Genomic DNA, 17,062 nt, shown 5'->3' on the forward strand with positions numbered 1-17,062 from the left:
GCACTTTTCAATCATCTAGATTGAGAACTCATTTGTTTAGAACTGCTATTTGTGTTTAGTTTGTTGTCCTTATTAACATGTAGGCTTTCGCGACTAATATTATTCATATAAACGTTTTTTTGGGCTAGAGCACGTAAATATATTAATGTGTCGTTAACCCACTACCACCCGACACAGTCAATTAGTAAGGTTTGTCACGTAAACAGAACGTGCCAATTAGTTACTAGTTGTGTGTTGGAGAGTAAATCCACAACATTTACAATTTTGAGTACGACGTTTCCCTGGTAATTACATCCAGCATCATCGGGCGATTTTGCCAGATTTGTCGCAATTTTATTTTGACTTGATCTAACCGAAAAAAAAAAACATTATTATGAATTGTTGTCCTTCCCCCGCACCTCCGATTAGCACGGTTGGCTACGTACGTCGAGAAATAAGTTCAACACACATACATCCAGCAGTGGATTGACTGAGGGCTGTGAATGAAATAAAGCACTTCACTATTAGCCTATGAAGGCTACACGGGGGATCTTTTTTTTTGGTGTGTGTGTGTCTGACAGGGTGAGCGAGGAGTTCCGGGTGACGGTCAGGTGGGGCCTAGGGGTGTTCCAGGGGTCCCGGGGCAGCGTGGCGAGAACGTACGTAAACCTCACACGGCCACCGGCAGTCAACCTTCGCTTGGCAGGAGGTCGCCCATTCTCCTCCGCTTCCCCCACAGTCCGGAACTCCCTTCTCCCAGCCATCCCCTGCACCTCCTATTAGCAGGGTTGGCTACGTACGTTGCAAAAGAAGTTCAGCATGCATACGTACATCCAAGCTGTCAATTCTCTGCTCTTGTTCACACCCAGCTTCAAGACTTTCCTCTTCTCTTCCGCCTGTGACCGACTGTCTTTCTATATAAGTAATGCCAACTCTCTGTATGTCGTGAGGAAGTCACAATTAGATCCAACATGAGTCCAAATAGCATTGTATTGTATTAGGATCTCTGTGAGAGTCTGTGGTTCTCTGTTCATGTGTGTCATTGGGTCTCTATGTTTATCATGGTTGTCTGTGTGAGTCTGTGGGTGCCTGTGTAAGTCCAGGCTCAATAACTTCCTGTATGTGACCTATTGCCTCGATGTGACTGATTGCCTCTTTATTAATGCACCTACTGCAGCTGAGCAGCGAGTTGAGATGCGATCGCGTCTAGACTTTGTATAAAGACACGCGATGCGGTAAACCGATTTGTTAGGCGTTGTGTTTAAGCGGCTCCGTCTCAAGTTGGGTGTTTGTGTTCAGGGTGAATTGGGTCCCGATGGGCCGAAGGGAGACAAGGGCGAGTCGGGGATGAGGGTACGGACACACGAGCACCCATCAATCATTTTTATGTTTTTAATAAATTATTCTTTATCGCGTGTAAAGCGCTCCGAGACGCCCTGGGGCGTGAAGGGCGCCGTATCAAAAACGAATAATTTTTATTCTGATAATGATGAAGGCATAAACGATGACGATGATGACGGCAGTGATGGTATGATTATTCATCTCGCAGGAAGGTGAAGTGCGGGACTACATCCGACAGGAGATGAGCAAACACTGCGGTGAGACACGCGCGGATTTAAACCGTCATCCCTGTGCTCGAGTGCAGCGTGTGTCGGGCAACGCCTTCACGCATCGCACGGGCTGAGTGAAGAATTGCTCCGTACATTTTATATTACGACCCCAATTCGAGAAACTTTGCGAATCACCGGAGTAGGTGATTGGTTGCATCCGCACGGTGGGTGAAACTCCCCCACGCGAACCCCACAGGTGAACCCTCGATTGCCCGTGTGCAGCATTATCAGGATTGCTCGCATAAAATATTTACGTGTGCCCGGTCCTACTAATTAGCTGCTCCTTGTCCGTTCAGGGCTGGCGACTCGGTGCCCCACGTGAACGTGTTACAAATGATCCTTATGGCGGTGCCCCGGGGTACAAAATAATACCAAATGGCCGAGGCAATTAAATATTTTATTTCTGGGACACTATTATTTCCAGGAGTGTTACTTAACTCCGCGACTGGGGTACCAAACAATCCGACATCGGTGCTACTCCGAGATGTCGAAACGCCAAAACAGCATAAAAAAATCCGTTATCGAAAATTCTACTTTGAATAGTGCTTCGTGTACAGCTCGTTGAGATGAGTCGATTGCCGCATTGCCGACCGTCAACAGACTAAAAATGACTGCATCACGGACATTATGCGAAAGCCAGGGTACTATGGTACCCCGGGGTACTATGGTACCCCGGGGTACCGCCATCAGGTTCAAATGAAACAATCGCTTAAATAAAAAAAACCCACACTAAAACCCGTGACAATTTCTACATCTTCCCCGACGCGCACGTCTCCATTTCCCCGAATCCACGTGTGTCCCGCATTATCCGCGTGTTTGTTGTTTGTTGTGATCGGTGCCACCGCTCCATCCACGTCGATAGCCGACCGCGCTTGATGACGAGAGCGTTTTTTTTTTCTTTTCCGCAAACCGTGCCCGCGTTTTCGCGAGATTGACGTGCCCTTCTGCCGCGTGCGTTTCCGCCTCTCTTCTGCCGCAGCTTGCGGAGGTGAGCCGCCCCAGAGTCCGTCGCCGCTCCATCCCGCCGCCGCTCATCGTCTCCGCTCTCTCACGGCCGCTGCGTTGGATCGGAAATCCGATGTCGTGATCGCGGCCCACGACCAGCGGACCACACGCGGCCCGTGTCACGGATCAGTTGGCGAATCTGTAAACTCGCGTGGGGACAAGGGGTGCTTGCTGAACAGCTCGATGGACAGGTGTAACGGGGTGGGGGGGGGGAGGTACTAATCTGGGCCAATCGTGGGTATGTCGGCGTTTGGGGCTGGACTGACTAATTGACCAACCGGGGATTTTCTGGCCCAGTCGGCCATGCAGGTGGGTACGTGGATTCCAACCGGCTGCTAGTCTCTGCGAGTGTGATTTCAGTATTTGTTCAATACCCAGATGCGGGTTGACTCCAAACCTTAGCGAGGCAAAATCCATCACGGAGTCAGTTGGGGGAATTTCTACGAACCGTGGAGGTGAGTCCAGGGTGGGCAGCGCGCACGCACGCGTTGGTCGAGGCAGCCCGTGACGGAGACATCGCCAACGCCGGTCGCGATTGGTCGACGTTGCAGCCGGGCGTGCATTTGTGTGCGTGTGTGTGCGTGCGTGTGTGTGTGTACGTGCGTGCATGCGTGGGGGAGCAGTAGTGTATCGGTTAGCACACTGTGCTATGAACCCGGCAAACCGGGTTGGATTCCTGCCAACACCAAATGACGATTATTGGAAATGGTCATGGGCCTCCCCTAGGTCGACTCGGTCTCAAATTAGTATCTGGTGCAGCGTGTAAACATCGCCACTGGGCAGACAAAGGCGGCTGGGCGTGGTGCTGGCCACCCACCCCCTCGTGTGCCGTGCTTGCCTTCATAGGTGTTTGCTAACAGCACTTTCCCCAGCAGTCTGTTTAGGTTATACGGGGGATCTTTGTTTGCATGTGTGCGTGCAGACAGGAACGTGCACGTGGTGGTGAACACCAATGACCCCGACTATGAGCACGTGTTCGTGGTGGAGAAGCTCTCCGATGATCAGCCACAGCAGCAGCAGGCGCAGGATCGGCATGCGAAGGTGCGGCATCGCCCCGACATTGAAGCAAAGTTAACAGAGGCCCGGGCACTCCAAAATACCGTTTTCAGCCACTGCCTGTGATTAAACAGTGAAAGTTTTCCCACCTGATGATGGACGCTTGTGTTGCGCTCAAAACGTCGTGATTCAGTTTATTTTATACCTACGTGACTTTACCGAAAGAACCAAAGAGTGTGTAAAACTTGCAGTCACGAAAGCTTCAAATCAAGGTTTTAACCCTATTAAACTATGAAAAAAATTACCAGGTAAGGCCCACTCAGCTATGTAGCTCTTTTTCAGAAGCTACCTGACCGCAAATGATAGCTCAACGAAGTGGCTTATCGTGTGGAAACGTATAGCAGTAACTAATGACTTACATCAATGCCCATTGGCTCGCACAGAGACCCATAGACTCATGTAGAGGTCCATCAACTCGCACGGAGAACGCTCGACTCACAGAGACCCATAGAATAACACAGGTTGAGTTGTGATTAAACCAGGTTTTTGAGGGTCGTGAGTTGATGATGGTCTCAGTTCAATGACCGCACAAATAAAACCCCATCGCTTTTCATTTGGCAATGACTTTAACTAAATTTCAGTTCCCAGATTCAAAATATCAGTTTGAATCTTAAGCTAGTGGGACTTTTAACTCAAAATGAAGAGTTTGACTATAAGATGACAAACACATTTCTTCAGACTTACACGCATTTATTGTGATGCTGGTTTTATCCAGGAGCGCCTCGTTGAGCCTCAAGACCCTTTTCCCAGAGGGTCCTGCCAAGTTTTCACAGTCGGGGGGCGATTTTGCTGCTGTGTCGAATCCCAATGAAGTAATTTGCAATCTTATATTTTTGCATTGGGATGTTTTGCGAATACCAGTTAGTGTGAATGTCTATTTGAGCTATTGGAGAACCCAGAGGAAACGCATGCAGAGGGCAGAGGGGGAGAAAACAGAGAGAGAAACGGGAATCAATCCCATGCCCTTCTCGCTGCGAGGCACGTGTATTACCACCGTGACACACTGCCGCTCAGTTGATTTTATTCACACGAATCGCCTTTCAGTCCCTGCATTTGGAAATGATTCGGGGAGACTGCCAGACTGAAACAAAGTCTGCTGAGTCACTTTTCACTCATCAATAATGTTTCGTTGACTTAAAAATATTGACATATGAGTTGGTGGTGTTCAGCAGACTGAAAATGTTGCGATGAAGGGTGAACTCGGCCCATCGCTGAATGGGAACATCAACGAGTTATTGTCTCACAACTAAACTGGGCCCCTACCGCAAAGCTTTTGTCAGTCGCAATGCGCAGCTCTACGATGTGTTTTCTGGTTAAATGAATTAAATTCGCCACATTTCGCAACGCGGAGCGAAACGTCGGACACCGTTGCCGAACAACACCCGGCACAACCCGCAAAACACAGCGTACACTTTTAAACTGTCCCTGCCACGGGCGCTTTGTAATGCTCCACACGGCAAATGCTCCGCTTACTTGAGCAGTACAACTCTGACTTCATCTCGACCTCGGGGACGTCCCCTCCCGGTGTCTGTGTTTACGACCTCTGACGGATTGTCTTGCGGTGCCGCGCAGGCCGCGGTGGCCTCGCGCGAGCGTTTGGCGCGGGTGGCGGGCCACGGCAGGCCCACCACGTTTCCAGCGGGGCCACCGGGAGCCTCCGGGGTCGCAGAGAAAGAGGAGGGGCTGGCGAGCATCCCCTGGGACGAGGCGACGTGGAGCCACGCCCGGGCACCCGGCGAGTCGGAGGAGCGCAGCGAGGGCCTCGGGGAGGCTCCGAAGAGAGGGAGCTCGGATCCTCAAAGCCGCGAGCGGCGGCAAATAACAGATGTGGAAGAGCCGGACGGTAGGACGGGCTATGCAGTGCAACCCCCTGACGGCGGCGTGCCGACGCGTGACCTCTCATTCATGTGCCCTGACCTGTGAAGTTGTAATCCCATTGTTTAAATTACCAAGCCAGATGCGTGACAGCTTGCAAGTCAATTAAGGGAAGTTTTCACCGTTTGTATGTGAAACGTCTTTTGCACCTAATTCAGCCAACCGTGCCAATCCGAGGTGCTAATCGGAGGTGACCGCATGATTGAGTCTACGTCCGAGTATGAATATTCGTGGAGGTTGTGTGTGACCGTGGCTAAATGGATAACAGGATTCCCCCTTGACTGGATAGGGTATTTACATCCAGTCGGATGCTGTGTTTTGTTTTCAAAACTTATCCGAATGTAACCCCATGTCAACTTTCCATTGTACTGATTTGTGCGCTTGGGTCACTGTAGAGAGTTCCTCTGTGCTTTTATGTTTCCTGCACGTTATCTGTAATGTAAAGAGTCGTTCCTGTACAGCGTCTGTAGATGCTCCGAGTATAAAGATAAAGGTGCAGCCCTGCAATAACTTGCTCACTCCACTGCTGGATGAAAGGTCTCCACTAGAGAGGGAGCTCTGGAGAGCCCCTCCACAGGGTATTTTGGCCTACTCTTTCAGATGGTAGAACCCACACTTTTTACCCCACCACAGACCATCTGCCCATTGTCTTAATTGTGCGCGCAAATTTGTACGCTGGGTGGACAGAGGCGGTGGGGATGGCGGTGGAGAGCGGGATTTAGGAGGCCTGCCCCACTGTTTCAATTGCTTTGCCGGGAGATCGAACCGGCGGCCTCTAGATTGTGCGAACCATTACAGCCACGGCATTGACCCTCCAGTATTGAGAAGCCTTGAATTACTCTCACGCCAAGCACCTCGTCCCTCCCTGACGTGTGTCCACCGTGTCGCGGCGGTGACGGCGGCGCCGGTGGCCAGGCCGATGTCGGCTGGACCTGGACGAGGGCGACTGCTCGCGCCTCGCTCTGCGCTGGTACTACCGCCGCGCCAGCCACGACTGCCGCCTCTTTGTCTACACGGGCTGCGGCGGCAACGGCAACCGCTTCGAGAGCCGCGCCGAGTGCCAGGCGGAGTGTCGGCCACGTGAGGCCACGCACGCGCACACACGCGCACACACGCGCACACACGCGCGCATGCCTCAACGTGCACTTTAGCCCGCGTGCACAGGTCCACACGCATGACCCCGTGCTTCTCCAGTGCGTGACCTCTTACCCGGAAATGTATTCCTCTTCTTGGGTTTTTCGTTTCCTTTATTTTATTTTTGCATTTCCTTCCCCCGTGGTAATTCACTTGTGTCGTGCAGTGACGGCATTTCCATTCACAACTCTTGCCAGTGAAACGGGTTGACCACCCCATGTTAGGGTACGGCCTGCGAAAGACGAGTAGCCCCGTGACACGCTGTAGGCGAACATCGTCCACCTCTGCCTTTGTATTCACGCGAGGCGGAGCACCTGGGGCGGGTGACGGTGGCCTGCCGGCACCGCGGCTCGCCGCTTGTGGTAGAGGTTCGTGGTGCGAATTCAGCGGCCGCCCCGATTATTTCCCGCGGGGGAAGTGGGGGGTAATAACCACGATAAGACCCCGCACGCCGTCGGCTTCACAGCGGACGTTAAAATATCCCCCCGAACGTCTTTCGCAAGAGTAGGCCCGTTGCGTGTCGGCCTCGAGCCTCTAACTTTGGCAAATTCAAAAGTTTACCCGCAAACTACTCGCGTGGGGATTCCGCACACAGCGGAAATTGTCGGCCCCCTACTGGCAGACCAATGCCGCAGGTCACTCTTGCAGATGAGCCTCATCGTGGTCTCCTGAGGTCTCACCTGGTTACACAAAATCATCCTGAAACCTTCTCACATGCCCTACTGCAGAGGCATATGTTGCACTGCAAACCCAAATATTTTTAGTCCTCACAGCTGGAAAAGTAACATCTGGATACAAACCCAGGTTCTCAAGCGGCGCCGTGCTCATCCAGCGGGCCTACCGCACCCCGCAAGCCTCCCTAACACGGCCGTGTCTTGTGGTGTATGTGTGTGTGCTGCCGCTGTCGCTCCACCCGTGTATCCCCGCCAGAGGCCGACCCCAGCAGATGACTCTCGGCCCACCGAGGTGGATCCGAGAACCGAGACTTGAAACGTAATGCACACACGGGCACGCTGCCGGCACCCGGAGCCCGGTAACTCCGACGTGACGGTGCCGGCCACCCATCCGCCTGTCCTCTGTACCCCGCTGCCACCGCCACCACCGCTGCCAACTCGCCTGCTAAGATTTTGCCAAAATCCCCCGTCCGCTCGATGACGCTCACCACCAGACCGCGACATCTGGCTCCAGCCTCCCGGAACTCCGTCCGTCCATCCATCGTGGAATTCCATCCGTGGTCGTCAGCTCCGAGCGTGGAGGTCGACGGTCAACGTACGCCGGCACTTCCTCTCGGCGCAAACTCTCCTCGATGTTCCCCCTGCCCAGCCGATGTCGTCCCAATGCGACATCCATCCCTTGTCTTCCTCTCGCCCTCCCGCCTTCGATTTTCCCAAGGAGGAGGCCGCGGCTGTCGGGCTGCCTGCGAGCCTCGCGCTGCAAATCCGCAGTTTGCCGCCCTCTTCCTCCGCCTGATTACATCCACCGGGATTAAGGGCCGAGTACTGGACACAAATCCGGGGGTGAACAGATCCCCTGGCTCAGGGCAACACACGGGTTCCACATTCACGCCACACGCAAGGCTAGTTCGGAGCGCGCTTCGGTTGACGCGTATACGTGCGAGTGGGGTCTCTTTGGCGTCATTCCAGGAGATGGCGTGGGTATATGCGTGCTCGTGTGCGTTTGCGCTGGTGTATCCGTGTGCGAGTGTACGTTCTTCTACGTAGGTGTGTGTGTCTGTGTGTTTGAGTGTGGGGAGCAGGCGGGTAGCAGTGAGCGCGCTGCGCTACAAACCGGGCGACCCGAGTTCGATGTTGCTCACGGCCAACACCCTGTGACGAATATCTGAACCGGCCCGGGGCCTCCCCTAGGTCGACTCAGCCTCAAATGAGTACCTGGTGCGGTGTGTAGTAAACATCGACACTGGCGAGACAAAGGCGGCCGGGCGTGGTGCTGGCCACCCACCCCCTCGTGTGCCTTACCGGCCTTTGTAGGTGCTCGCTAAGAGCACTTGCCCCAACAGTCTGTTAAGGCTACACGTAGGGGGGGGGGGGGGCTTTGTCTGTGTGTTTGACTGTGCCTGTGCGTGCGCGCTCGTTTGCGCGCGATTTTCCTGTGTAGGTCTCACGGGCGAGACCGTCCATCTCTCTCGTCGTCGCGTGAACCGCGTTTGGTGCCTGCAACAACAAGTGCTCGCTGACACTCAACACCCGAAGTCCTCGTTTGTTTATTTGTTTAAATGGTGCTAAACAACTCAATAGGGGGGAAGGGGGGGGACATTGCAGGGGGGAAGGGGGATCTGTGTTTCAATTCAGGTGCTCCTGGTGTTCTTGAACACATTCCACACAGATTAGGAGCGGGGTTCTGTTACCCTCGAAGTCATTATTATGTAAGGGGCGCATGTATTTGCTATTCAGATATATTTTTTTAGCGGCCTTATAGCCCAACTATTAAGGGCAGCGGCGAGTGTGAATGCCTTCGCGACCTCAGACTATCTTCCGTATGTTTACATAACTTCAAGAGGGTACTTATATTTAATAAATAAACGCATACGTGCGCTGTGCGTGTGCTGACGCGTTTGTACTTTGCAGCAGCGCGTGCGTGACTCTGCGATGGGGACTGTGAGCGGGCCCGGCCTGCATGTAAATGGTGGCCTGGGGTCAACGGGAAATGTTCATTATCCTTGCATAAATCACTAACCGCACAACGTGGTTGTCAATTGCCATCCACGCCTTCACGAGCCCACACTGACGATCGCGGTGAAGCGTGATACAGTAGCCTCCGTGGCCTTCATCCAGCAGTGGATTGACAAAAGGGCTCGCGGGAGTGGTCGCGCTGGGAAACACTACCAGCAAGGAGGCTGCGGACTAAAAGCTAAAAAGCCAGCCACACGTTGCGAGGAGAAGGAGGGGTAGAATAATGGATGCAGAGGGCACAGGGTAGGTGGCACAGTGGGTTAGATTCCCGACTTGGGCGCCTCTCTGTGTGGAGTTTGTTTCTCCCCCTGTTCTCTGGTTTTCTCCAATAGCTAAAAAATAACACGCACAGTGAAACTGTTACTCGCCAAAAAAAACATCCAAAAGCTTAAAAAGTACACTGCGAATTAATAAACTGGGGTCACACACAGGAGAAAAAGTCCCGTGGAAACTTGGCAGGACCCTCCGAAAAAATAAACCTGCCACTCCGTGAAGCTTTTCCGGGTAAACAAGCAGAAGAATTATGATAATAATTAGCCAACCAACCGCACAGAACCACAGTGAATTGACACCGGTAGTATTTTAAAAGACAAACAATTCCTTTGTAAGAATTGGGAAACTACTCAACTTCTAAAAATCAATATAGGGCAGTTTTTTATTGTTACATTTATTTCTTTAACTTCCTTTTTCGTCTCTATGTTTTACCCCGATTGTGCTATTTGAGACAAATAATCCATTCAGGACTCACGCACAACACTGCAATCATTCACATCCGAGAATGGCCCACGGAAGTGGCTATTGCAGAGCTGCCTCTGAGATCCATCCAAGTGACATCTGGTCGACTAATTAGAGGGAAGCACTTTCCCACCGACACTGCTACAGATAGTCACGTGATGATCAAAGTGATATTTTTATTTCTCACGGCTAGGACTTTGCCAAATTAAGTGCACAACCAAATTTCATACGATTTTATTTGTGTGTGTGGGTGTGCGGGTGTTTGGTGACCAGGCTGAGACCACCATCATCAAATCGCTGCACTTGAGAACCCAGTTGATTCACAAGCAGGTGAAACATGGCTTCAAACCCAAAGATCTTAGCAGTACCAAATCGATGGTCTGACCTCTCATACTTTTTTCTCCACTGCACATCTGAGCCGTGTCAGGGCCATGCCAAGCCACTTGAAACAATTTGGGGGGGGGGGGGTTACAGAGTCAATGTACATTATGCCTCAGTAATCCCCCCCCCCCCAAAAAAAAAATGGTGCAAGACTGCAGAAGGGTGGTCAACACATCTACGCCTCTACAGTGAGGGAAAAAAGTATTTGATCCCCTGCTGATATTGTATGTTTGCCCACTGACAAATAAATCATCAGTCTATAATTTTAACAGTGAGAGACAGAATAACAACAAAATCCAGAAAAACGCATGTCAAAAATGTTATAAATTGATTTGCATTTTAATGAGGGAAATAAGTATTTGACCCCTCTGCAAAACATGACTTAGTACTTGGTGGAAAAACCCTTGTTGGTAATCACAGAGGTCAGACGTTTCTTGTAGTTGGCCACCAGGTTTGCACACATCTCAGGAGGGATTTTGTCCCACTCTTTGCAGATCTTCTCCAAGTCATTAAGGTTTCGAGGCTGACGTTTGGCAACTCGAACCTTCAGCTCCCTCCACAGATTTTCTATGGGATTAAGGTCTGGAGACTGGCTAGGCCACTCCAGGACCTTAATGTGCTTCTTCTTGAGCTACTACTTTGTTGCCTTGGCCGTGTGTTTTGGGTCATTGTCATGCTGGAATACCCATCCACGACCCATTTTCAATGCCCTGGCTGAGGGAAGGAGGTTCTCACCCAAGATTTGACGGTACATGGCCCCGTCCATCGTCCCTTTGATGCGGTGAAGTTGTCCTGTCCCCTTAGCAGAAAAACACCCCCAAAGCATAATGTTTCCACCTCCATGTTTGACGGTGGGGATGGTGTTCTTGGGGTTATAAGCAGCATTCCTCCTCCTCCAAACACGGCGAGTTGAGTTGATGCCAAAGATCTCCATTTTGGTCTCATCTGACCACAACACTTTCACCCAGTTGTCCTCTGAATCATTCAGATGTTCATTGTCAAACTTCAGACGGGCCATGATATATCTGCAGGATTTCAGTCCTTCACAGCATAGTGTGTTACCAATTGTTTTCTTGGTGACTATGGTCCCAGCTGCCTTGAGATCATTGACAAGATTCTCCCGGTGACTATGGTCCCAGCTGCCTTGAGATCATTGACAAGATCCTCCCGTGTAGTTCTGGGCTGATTCCTCACCGTTCTCATGATCATTGCAACTCCATGAGGTGAGATCTTGCATGGAGCCCCAGGCCGAGGGAGATTGATAATTCTGTTGTGTTTCTTCCATTTGCGAATAATCGTACCAACTGTTGTCACCTTCACACCAAGCTGCTTGGCAATGGTCTTGTAGCCCATTCCAACCTTGTGTAGGTCTACAATCTTGTCGCTGACATCCTTGGAGAGCTCTTTGGTCTCGGCCATGGTGGAGAGTTTGGAATCTGATTGATTGATTGCTTCTGTGAACAGGTGTCTTTTATACATGTAACAAGCTGAGATTAGGAGCACTCCCTTTAAGAGTGTGCTCCTAATCTCAGCTCGTTACCTGTATAAAAGACACCTGGGAGCCAGAAATCTTTCTGATTGAGAGGGGGTCAAATACTTATTTCCCTCATTAAAATGCAAATCAATTTATAACATTTTTGACATGCGTTTTTCTGTATCTATTTGTTGTTATTCTGGCTCTCACTGTTCAAATAAACCTACCATTAAAATTATAGACTGATCATTTTTACGTCAGTGGGCAAACGTATAAAATCAGCAGGGGATCAAATACTTTTTTCCTCACTGTATATAAGGAACGAAACATTAAGACTTCTCCACAAATCTGGCTGTCGCCTGATGAAGCTAGTTGTAATTACTGGCGAAACGTCGTACTCAGTTTGTAAATGTTGTGGCATGGCTCTCCAACACACCGGTGTGCTGTACTAGTGACGAATTGGCCACGTTCTGTTTACGTGATAACCCTTACTAGTTGCCTGTGTCGGGTGGTGGCGGGTTTTCACAGCACATTTATACATTTACGCGATCTAACCCAAAAACCTTTATTATTATATTGGTCACGAAAGCCTACGTGTTAAAGTGCATGTATGTTGAACTTCTTTTTCACCATACGTAGCCATGTGTGCTAATCGGAGGTGTGGGGACAGGAAAACAAACTAAACACAAAATCCAGATTTTTCAAATGAGTTTTCAATCTAGATCCTTTAAAAGTGCATCGTGCCAGTGGCTTCCTAATATCGGAAGAAGAGCATTCCAGACGGACGCAGAAGCGCATCTGAAAACGCGCGGGATGCAGTGACCATCTTTGTTCGGTGGTTAGCCAAAATCCACTGCAAGGATGACCGGAGTTCGCGTGATGATGGTTTACGCCCCTTGGCGAGATCAGCAAGGTGTTGTGGTTTATTTGTGGTAGGCACTTTGTGTGTAGCGAGTGCGAACTTATAACGTATCCGTTGGGCAACCGGAAGCCAATGCAGTTCGGGCAAGTGCTGAAAACACATTCCTGTGGAGGGAGCTGGTAGGAACGTTGGGTTGCTCGCGATGGAGGGGCAGTGAGTGGGCCACACAGAGAGCATGCGGAGACACCAGCGAGGTGTGGCGGGAGTCCGGGTGGGCCACACGAAGACAGCCGGCACGGGTGGCTTGTGTTCAGTACCTGGCACAAAGACACAGATCCCCCATATAGCCTGAACAGATTGTTGGGGCAATTGCTGTTAGGGAGCACCTATGAAGGCCGGCAAGGCATACGAGGGGGTGGGTGGCCAAGACCACCCCCGGCCGCCTTTGTTTCTCCAGCGGTGATGTTTACACACCATATCAGGACCGGTTCAGATAATCGTCATTGGTGTTGACCGTGAGCGGGAATCGAACTTGGGTCGCTAGATTCGTAGTGCAGCGCGCCGACCGCTACACTACTTGACACGCACGTGCATCCACACACAAAGACACATCCCATGTGTAGCTTTCTAGACTGTTGGGGCAAGTGCTGTTCGCAAGCACCCCATTTAAATACATGCAGGCCGACACAGATGATGTAAAAGGATTGTGTGAGACGATAGCATTTAGACATGGGGGTTGCATTGGTAATTCATGTTGCTGTGAGTACCGGTAGTTCACGTGGTTTGTGACTGGTAGTTCATGTGGTTTAGTACCGCTAGTTCACGTGGTTTGTGACTGGTAGTTTATGTGGTTTAGTACCGGTAGTTCACGTGGTTTGGGACTGGTAGTTCACGTGGTTTGGTACCGGTAGTTCACGTGGTTTGTGACTGGTAGTTCATGTGGTTTAGTACCGCTAGTTCACGTGGTTTGTGACTGGTAGTTTATGTGGTTTAGTACCGGTAGTTCACGTGGTTTGGGACTGGTAGTTCACGTGGTTTGTGACTGGTAGTTCACGTGGTTTGTGACTGGTAGTTCACGTGGTTTGTGACTGGTAGTTCACGTGGTTTGTGACTGGTAGTTCACGTGGTTTGGTACCGGTAGTTCACGTGGTTTGGTACCGGTAGTTCACGTGGTTTGGTACCGGTAGTTCACGTGGTTTGTGACTGGTAGTTCACGTGGTTTGTGACTGGTAGTTCACGTGGTTTGGCACCGGTAGTTTACGTGGTTTGTGACTGGTAGTTCACGTGGTTTGGTACCGGTAGTTCACGTGGTTTGGTACCGGTAGTTCACGTGGTTTGGTACCGGTAGTTCACGTGGTTTGTGACTGGTAGTTCACGTGGTTTGGTACCGGTAGTTCACGTGGTTTGTGACTGGTAGTTCACGTGGTTTGTGACTGGTAGTTCACGTGGTTTGGCACCGGTAGTTCACGTGGTTTGGTACCGGTAGTTCACGTGGTTTGTGACTGGTAGTTCACGTGGTTTGTGACTGGTAGTTCACGTGGTTTGGCACCGGTAGTTTACGTGGTTTGTGACTGGTAGTTCACGTGGTTTGTGACTGGTAGTTCACGTGGTTTGGTACCGGTAGTTCACGTGGTTTGTGACCGGTAGTTCACGTGGTTTGTGACTGGTAGTTCACGTGGTTTGGTACCGGTAGTTCACGTGGTTTGTGACCGGTAGTTCACGTGGTTTGTGACTGGTAGTTCACGTGGTTTGTGACTGGTAGTTCACGTGGTTTGTGACTGGTAGTTCACGTGGTTTAGTACCGGTAGTTTACGTGGTTTGGTACCGGTAGTTCACGTGGTTTGTGACTGGTAGTTCACGTGGTTTGTGACTGGTAGTTCACGTGGTTTGTGACTGGTAGTTTATGTGGTTTAGTACCGGTAGTTCACGTGGTTTGGGACTGGTAGTTCACGTGGTTTGGTACCGGTAGTTCACGTGGTTTGTGACTGGTAGTTCACGTGGTTTGTGACTGGTAGTTTATGTGGTTTAGTACCGGTAGTTCACGTGGTTTGGGACTGGTAGTTCACGTGGTTTGGTACCGGTAGTTCACGTGGTTTGTGACTGGTAGTTCACGTGGTTTGTGACTGGTAGTTCACGTGGTTTGTGACTGGTAGTTCACGTGGTTTGTGACTGGTAGTTCACGTGGTTTGGTACCGGTAGTTCACGTAGTTTGTGACTGGTAGTTCACGTGGTTTGTGACTGGTAGTTCACGTGGTTTGGTACCGGTAGTTCACGTGGTTTGTGACTGGTAGTTCACGTGGTTTAGTACCGGTAGTTCACGTGGTTTGGTACCGGTAGTTCACGTGGTTTGTGACTGGTAGTTCACGTGGTTTGGTACCGGTAGTAGTTTGCCTTGAAGGGGCCGTCCTTTTTGATGCCCAGGTAGCGCGCTTGCTCGTCAGACAGCTCGGTGAGGCTCGCACCGAAGGACGGCAAGTGGAGGCTGGCCACGTACTCATCTACCACACACACACACAGTGATACACTCACCATTACTCACCAGTACTCACCACACACACAGTGATACACTCACCATTACTCACCAGTACTCACCACACACACAGTGATACACTCACCATTACTCACCAGTACTCACCACACACACAGTGATACACTCACCATTACTCACCAGTACTCATCTACCACACACAGTGATACACTCACCATTACTCACCACACACACAGTGATACACTCACCATTACTCACCAGTACTCACCACACACACAGTGATACACTCACCATTACTCACCAGTACTCAACACACACACAGTGATACACTCACCATTACTCACCACACACACAGTGATACACTCACCATTACTCACCAGTACTCATCTACCACACACAGTGATACACTCACCATTACTCACCAGTACTCAACACACACACAGTGATACACTCACCATTACTCACCAGTACTCACCACACACACAGTGATACACTTACCAGTACTCACCAGTACTCACCACACACACAGTGATACACTCACCATTACTCACCAGTACTCACCACACACACAGTGATACACTCACCATTACTCACCAGTACTCACCACACACAGTGATACACTCACCAGTACTCACCACACACACAGTGATACACTCACCTACTCACCACACACACAGTGATACACTCACCTACTCACCACACACACAGTGATACACTCACCTACTCACCACACACACAGTGATACACTCACCTACTCACCACACACACAGCGATACACTCACCTACTCACCACACACACAGTGATACACTCACCTACTCACCACACACACAGTGATACACTCACCTACTCACCACACACACAGCGATACACTCACCTACTCACCACACACACAGTGATACACTCACCTACTCACCACACACACAGCGATACACTCACCTACTCACCACACACACCAGGGTGTACACATCAAGGTTGCTAATAAGGCAAAGATCCCCCGTATAGCCTTAACAGACTGTTGAAGCAAACCCTGTTAGCGAGCACCTATTTGGGCCAGCCACGGCACACGAGGGTGTAGGTGACCAGCACCGTCCGCCTTTGTCTCCCCAATGGCGATGTTGACACATCGCACCAGGTACTCATTTGAGGCTGAGTCCACCCAAGGGAAGCCCAGGACCGGTTCAGATAATCGTCACCGGTGTTGGCCGTGAGCGGGAATCGAACTTGGGTCGCCGGGTTCGTAGCGCAGCGTAGCGCTAACCGTGACACTACCGCTCTTCTGTTAAAACACGCACATACGTAGCACGTGCGCTTCGATGTTGACCAGTGCTGTGCGTGCCGAGGCTATTCCAAACTTCCCACACGCCACTCCAGCAGTCATGGCTTTCCACTAAAGCCCAAGTGAACCTATGCCCTTGGGAGGTCACTAATTTGTTGTTTTTGTTCTGCCTCCACAGTACACACACATACACACACACAACTACCCACGGGCAGTGGCCCTACCGAGCTTCTTGGGCAGGAGGTAGACATCGTGCTTGTACCGGCCCTCGGGCGCGTTGTACAGCTCAATGAGAGCCAAGGCCTGTGTGCGCAGACCCGGGGAAGGGGGGCCAGGGGTGAGGGGGGCCCAACAGGACGTGAGTCAGTGCCGGACTAAGCTATGAAGGGGCCCTAAATAAAAAAAAAAGAACACGTAAATATTAAAACACATAAATTTTTAACTCGCACGGTAAAGTGAAGTAATTGTATTTTTTGATTTGCTGTACAGCCAGACA

The 17,062-nt window shown here is 50.8% G+C and overlaps 3 protein-coding genes across 6 annotated transcripts in view; 2 read left to right on the plus strand and 1 right to left on the minus strand.

Annotated features, from left to right (window-relative positions):
• The window catches only part of COL7A1 (collagen type VII alpha 1 chain), a 131,036-nt gene extending 127,584 nt beyond the window's left edge, over positions 1 to 3,452 (plus strand). For all 4 annotated transcript variants that reach the window (XM_076072111.1, XM_076072112.1, XM_076072113.1 and 1 more), the window contains exons 108-111: positions 561 to 638; positions 1,279 to 1,332; positions 1,529 to 1,577; positions 2,569 to 3,452. In XM_076072111.1, coding sequence (XP_075928226.1) covers positions 561 to 638; positions 1,279 to 1,332; positions 1,529 to 1,577; positions 2,569 to 2,816 — 429 coding nt within the window. In that variant the 3' untranslated portion in view covers positions 2,817 to 3,452. The remainder of the gene's footprint in view (positions 1 to 560; positions 639 to 1,278; positions 1,333 to 1,528; positions 1,578 to 2,568) is intronic.
• LOC142930061 (uncharacterized) lies at positions 2,898 to 9,216 on the plus strand. The gene is made up of 5 exons (XM_076071975.1): positions 2,898 to 2,903; positions 3,441 to 3,635; positions 5,223 to 5,493; positions 6,441 to 6,605; positions 7,590 to 9,216. Exons 1-5 carry the CDS (start codon positions 2,898 to 2,900, stop codon positions 7,607 to 7,609), a joined length of 657 nt encoding a protein of 218 aa, XP_075928090.1. The 3' UTR covers positions 7,610 to 9,216.
• Positions 9,217 to 9,986: 770 nt separating this feature from the next.
• The window catches only part of LOC116949293 (S-adenosylhomocysteine hydrolase-like protein 1), a 29,603-nt gene continuing 22,527 nt past the window's right edge, over positions 9,987 to 17,062 (minus strand). The window contains exons 15-17 of the mRNA XM_032966429.2: positions 16,791 to 16,869; positions 15,179 to 15,299; positions 9,987 to 13,118 (exon numbers count right to left, since the gene is read on the minus strand). Coding sequence (XP_032822320.2) covers positions 13,112 to 13,118; positions 15,179 to 15,299; positions 16,791 to 16,869 — 207 coding nt within the window. The 3' untranslated portion in view covers positions 9,987 to 13,111. The remainder of the gene's footprint in view (positions 13,119 to 15,178; positions 15,300 to 16,790; positions 16,870 to 17,062) is intronic.

This window comes from Petromyzon marinus, chromosome 36, assembly GCF_048934315.1.
Source record: "Petromyzon marinus isolate PM22_M1 ecotype Great Lakes invasive population chromosome 36, UKy_Petmar_22M1.pri1.0, whole genome shotgun sequence".
Classification (NCBI taxonomy): domain Eukaryota; kingdom Metazoa; phylum Chordata; class Hyperoartia; order Petromyzontiformes; family Petromyzontidae; genus Petromyzon; species Petromyzon marinus.

Coding starts and splice junctions, on each gene's coding strand:
- LOC142930061 (XM_076071975.1), top strand. Junction 3,636..5,222: donor CGCAGGATCGGCATGCGAAG/GTGCGGCATCGC, acceptor GGTGCCGCGCAG/GCCGCGGTGGCCTCGCGCGA. Junction 5,494..6,440: donor AGATGTGGAAGAGCCGGACG/GTAGGACGGGCT, acceptor GCCGGTGGCCAG/GCCGATGTCGGCTGGACCTG.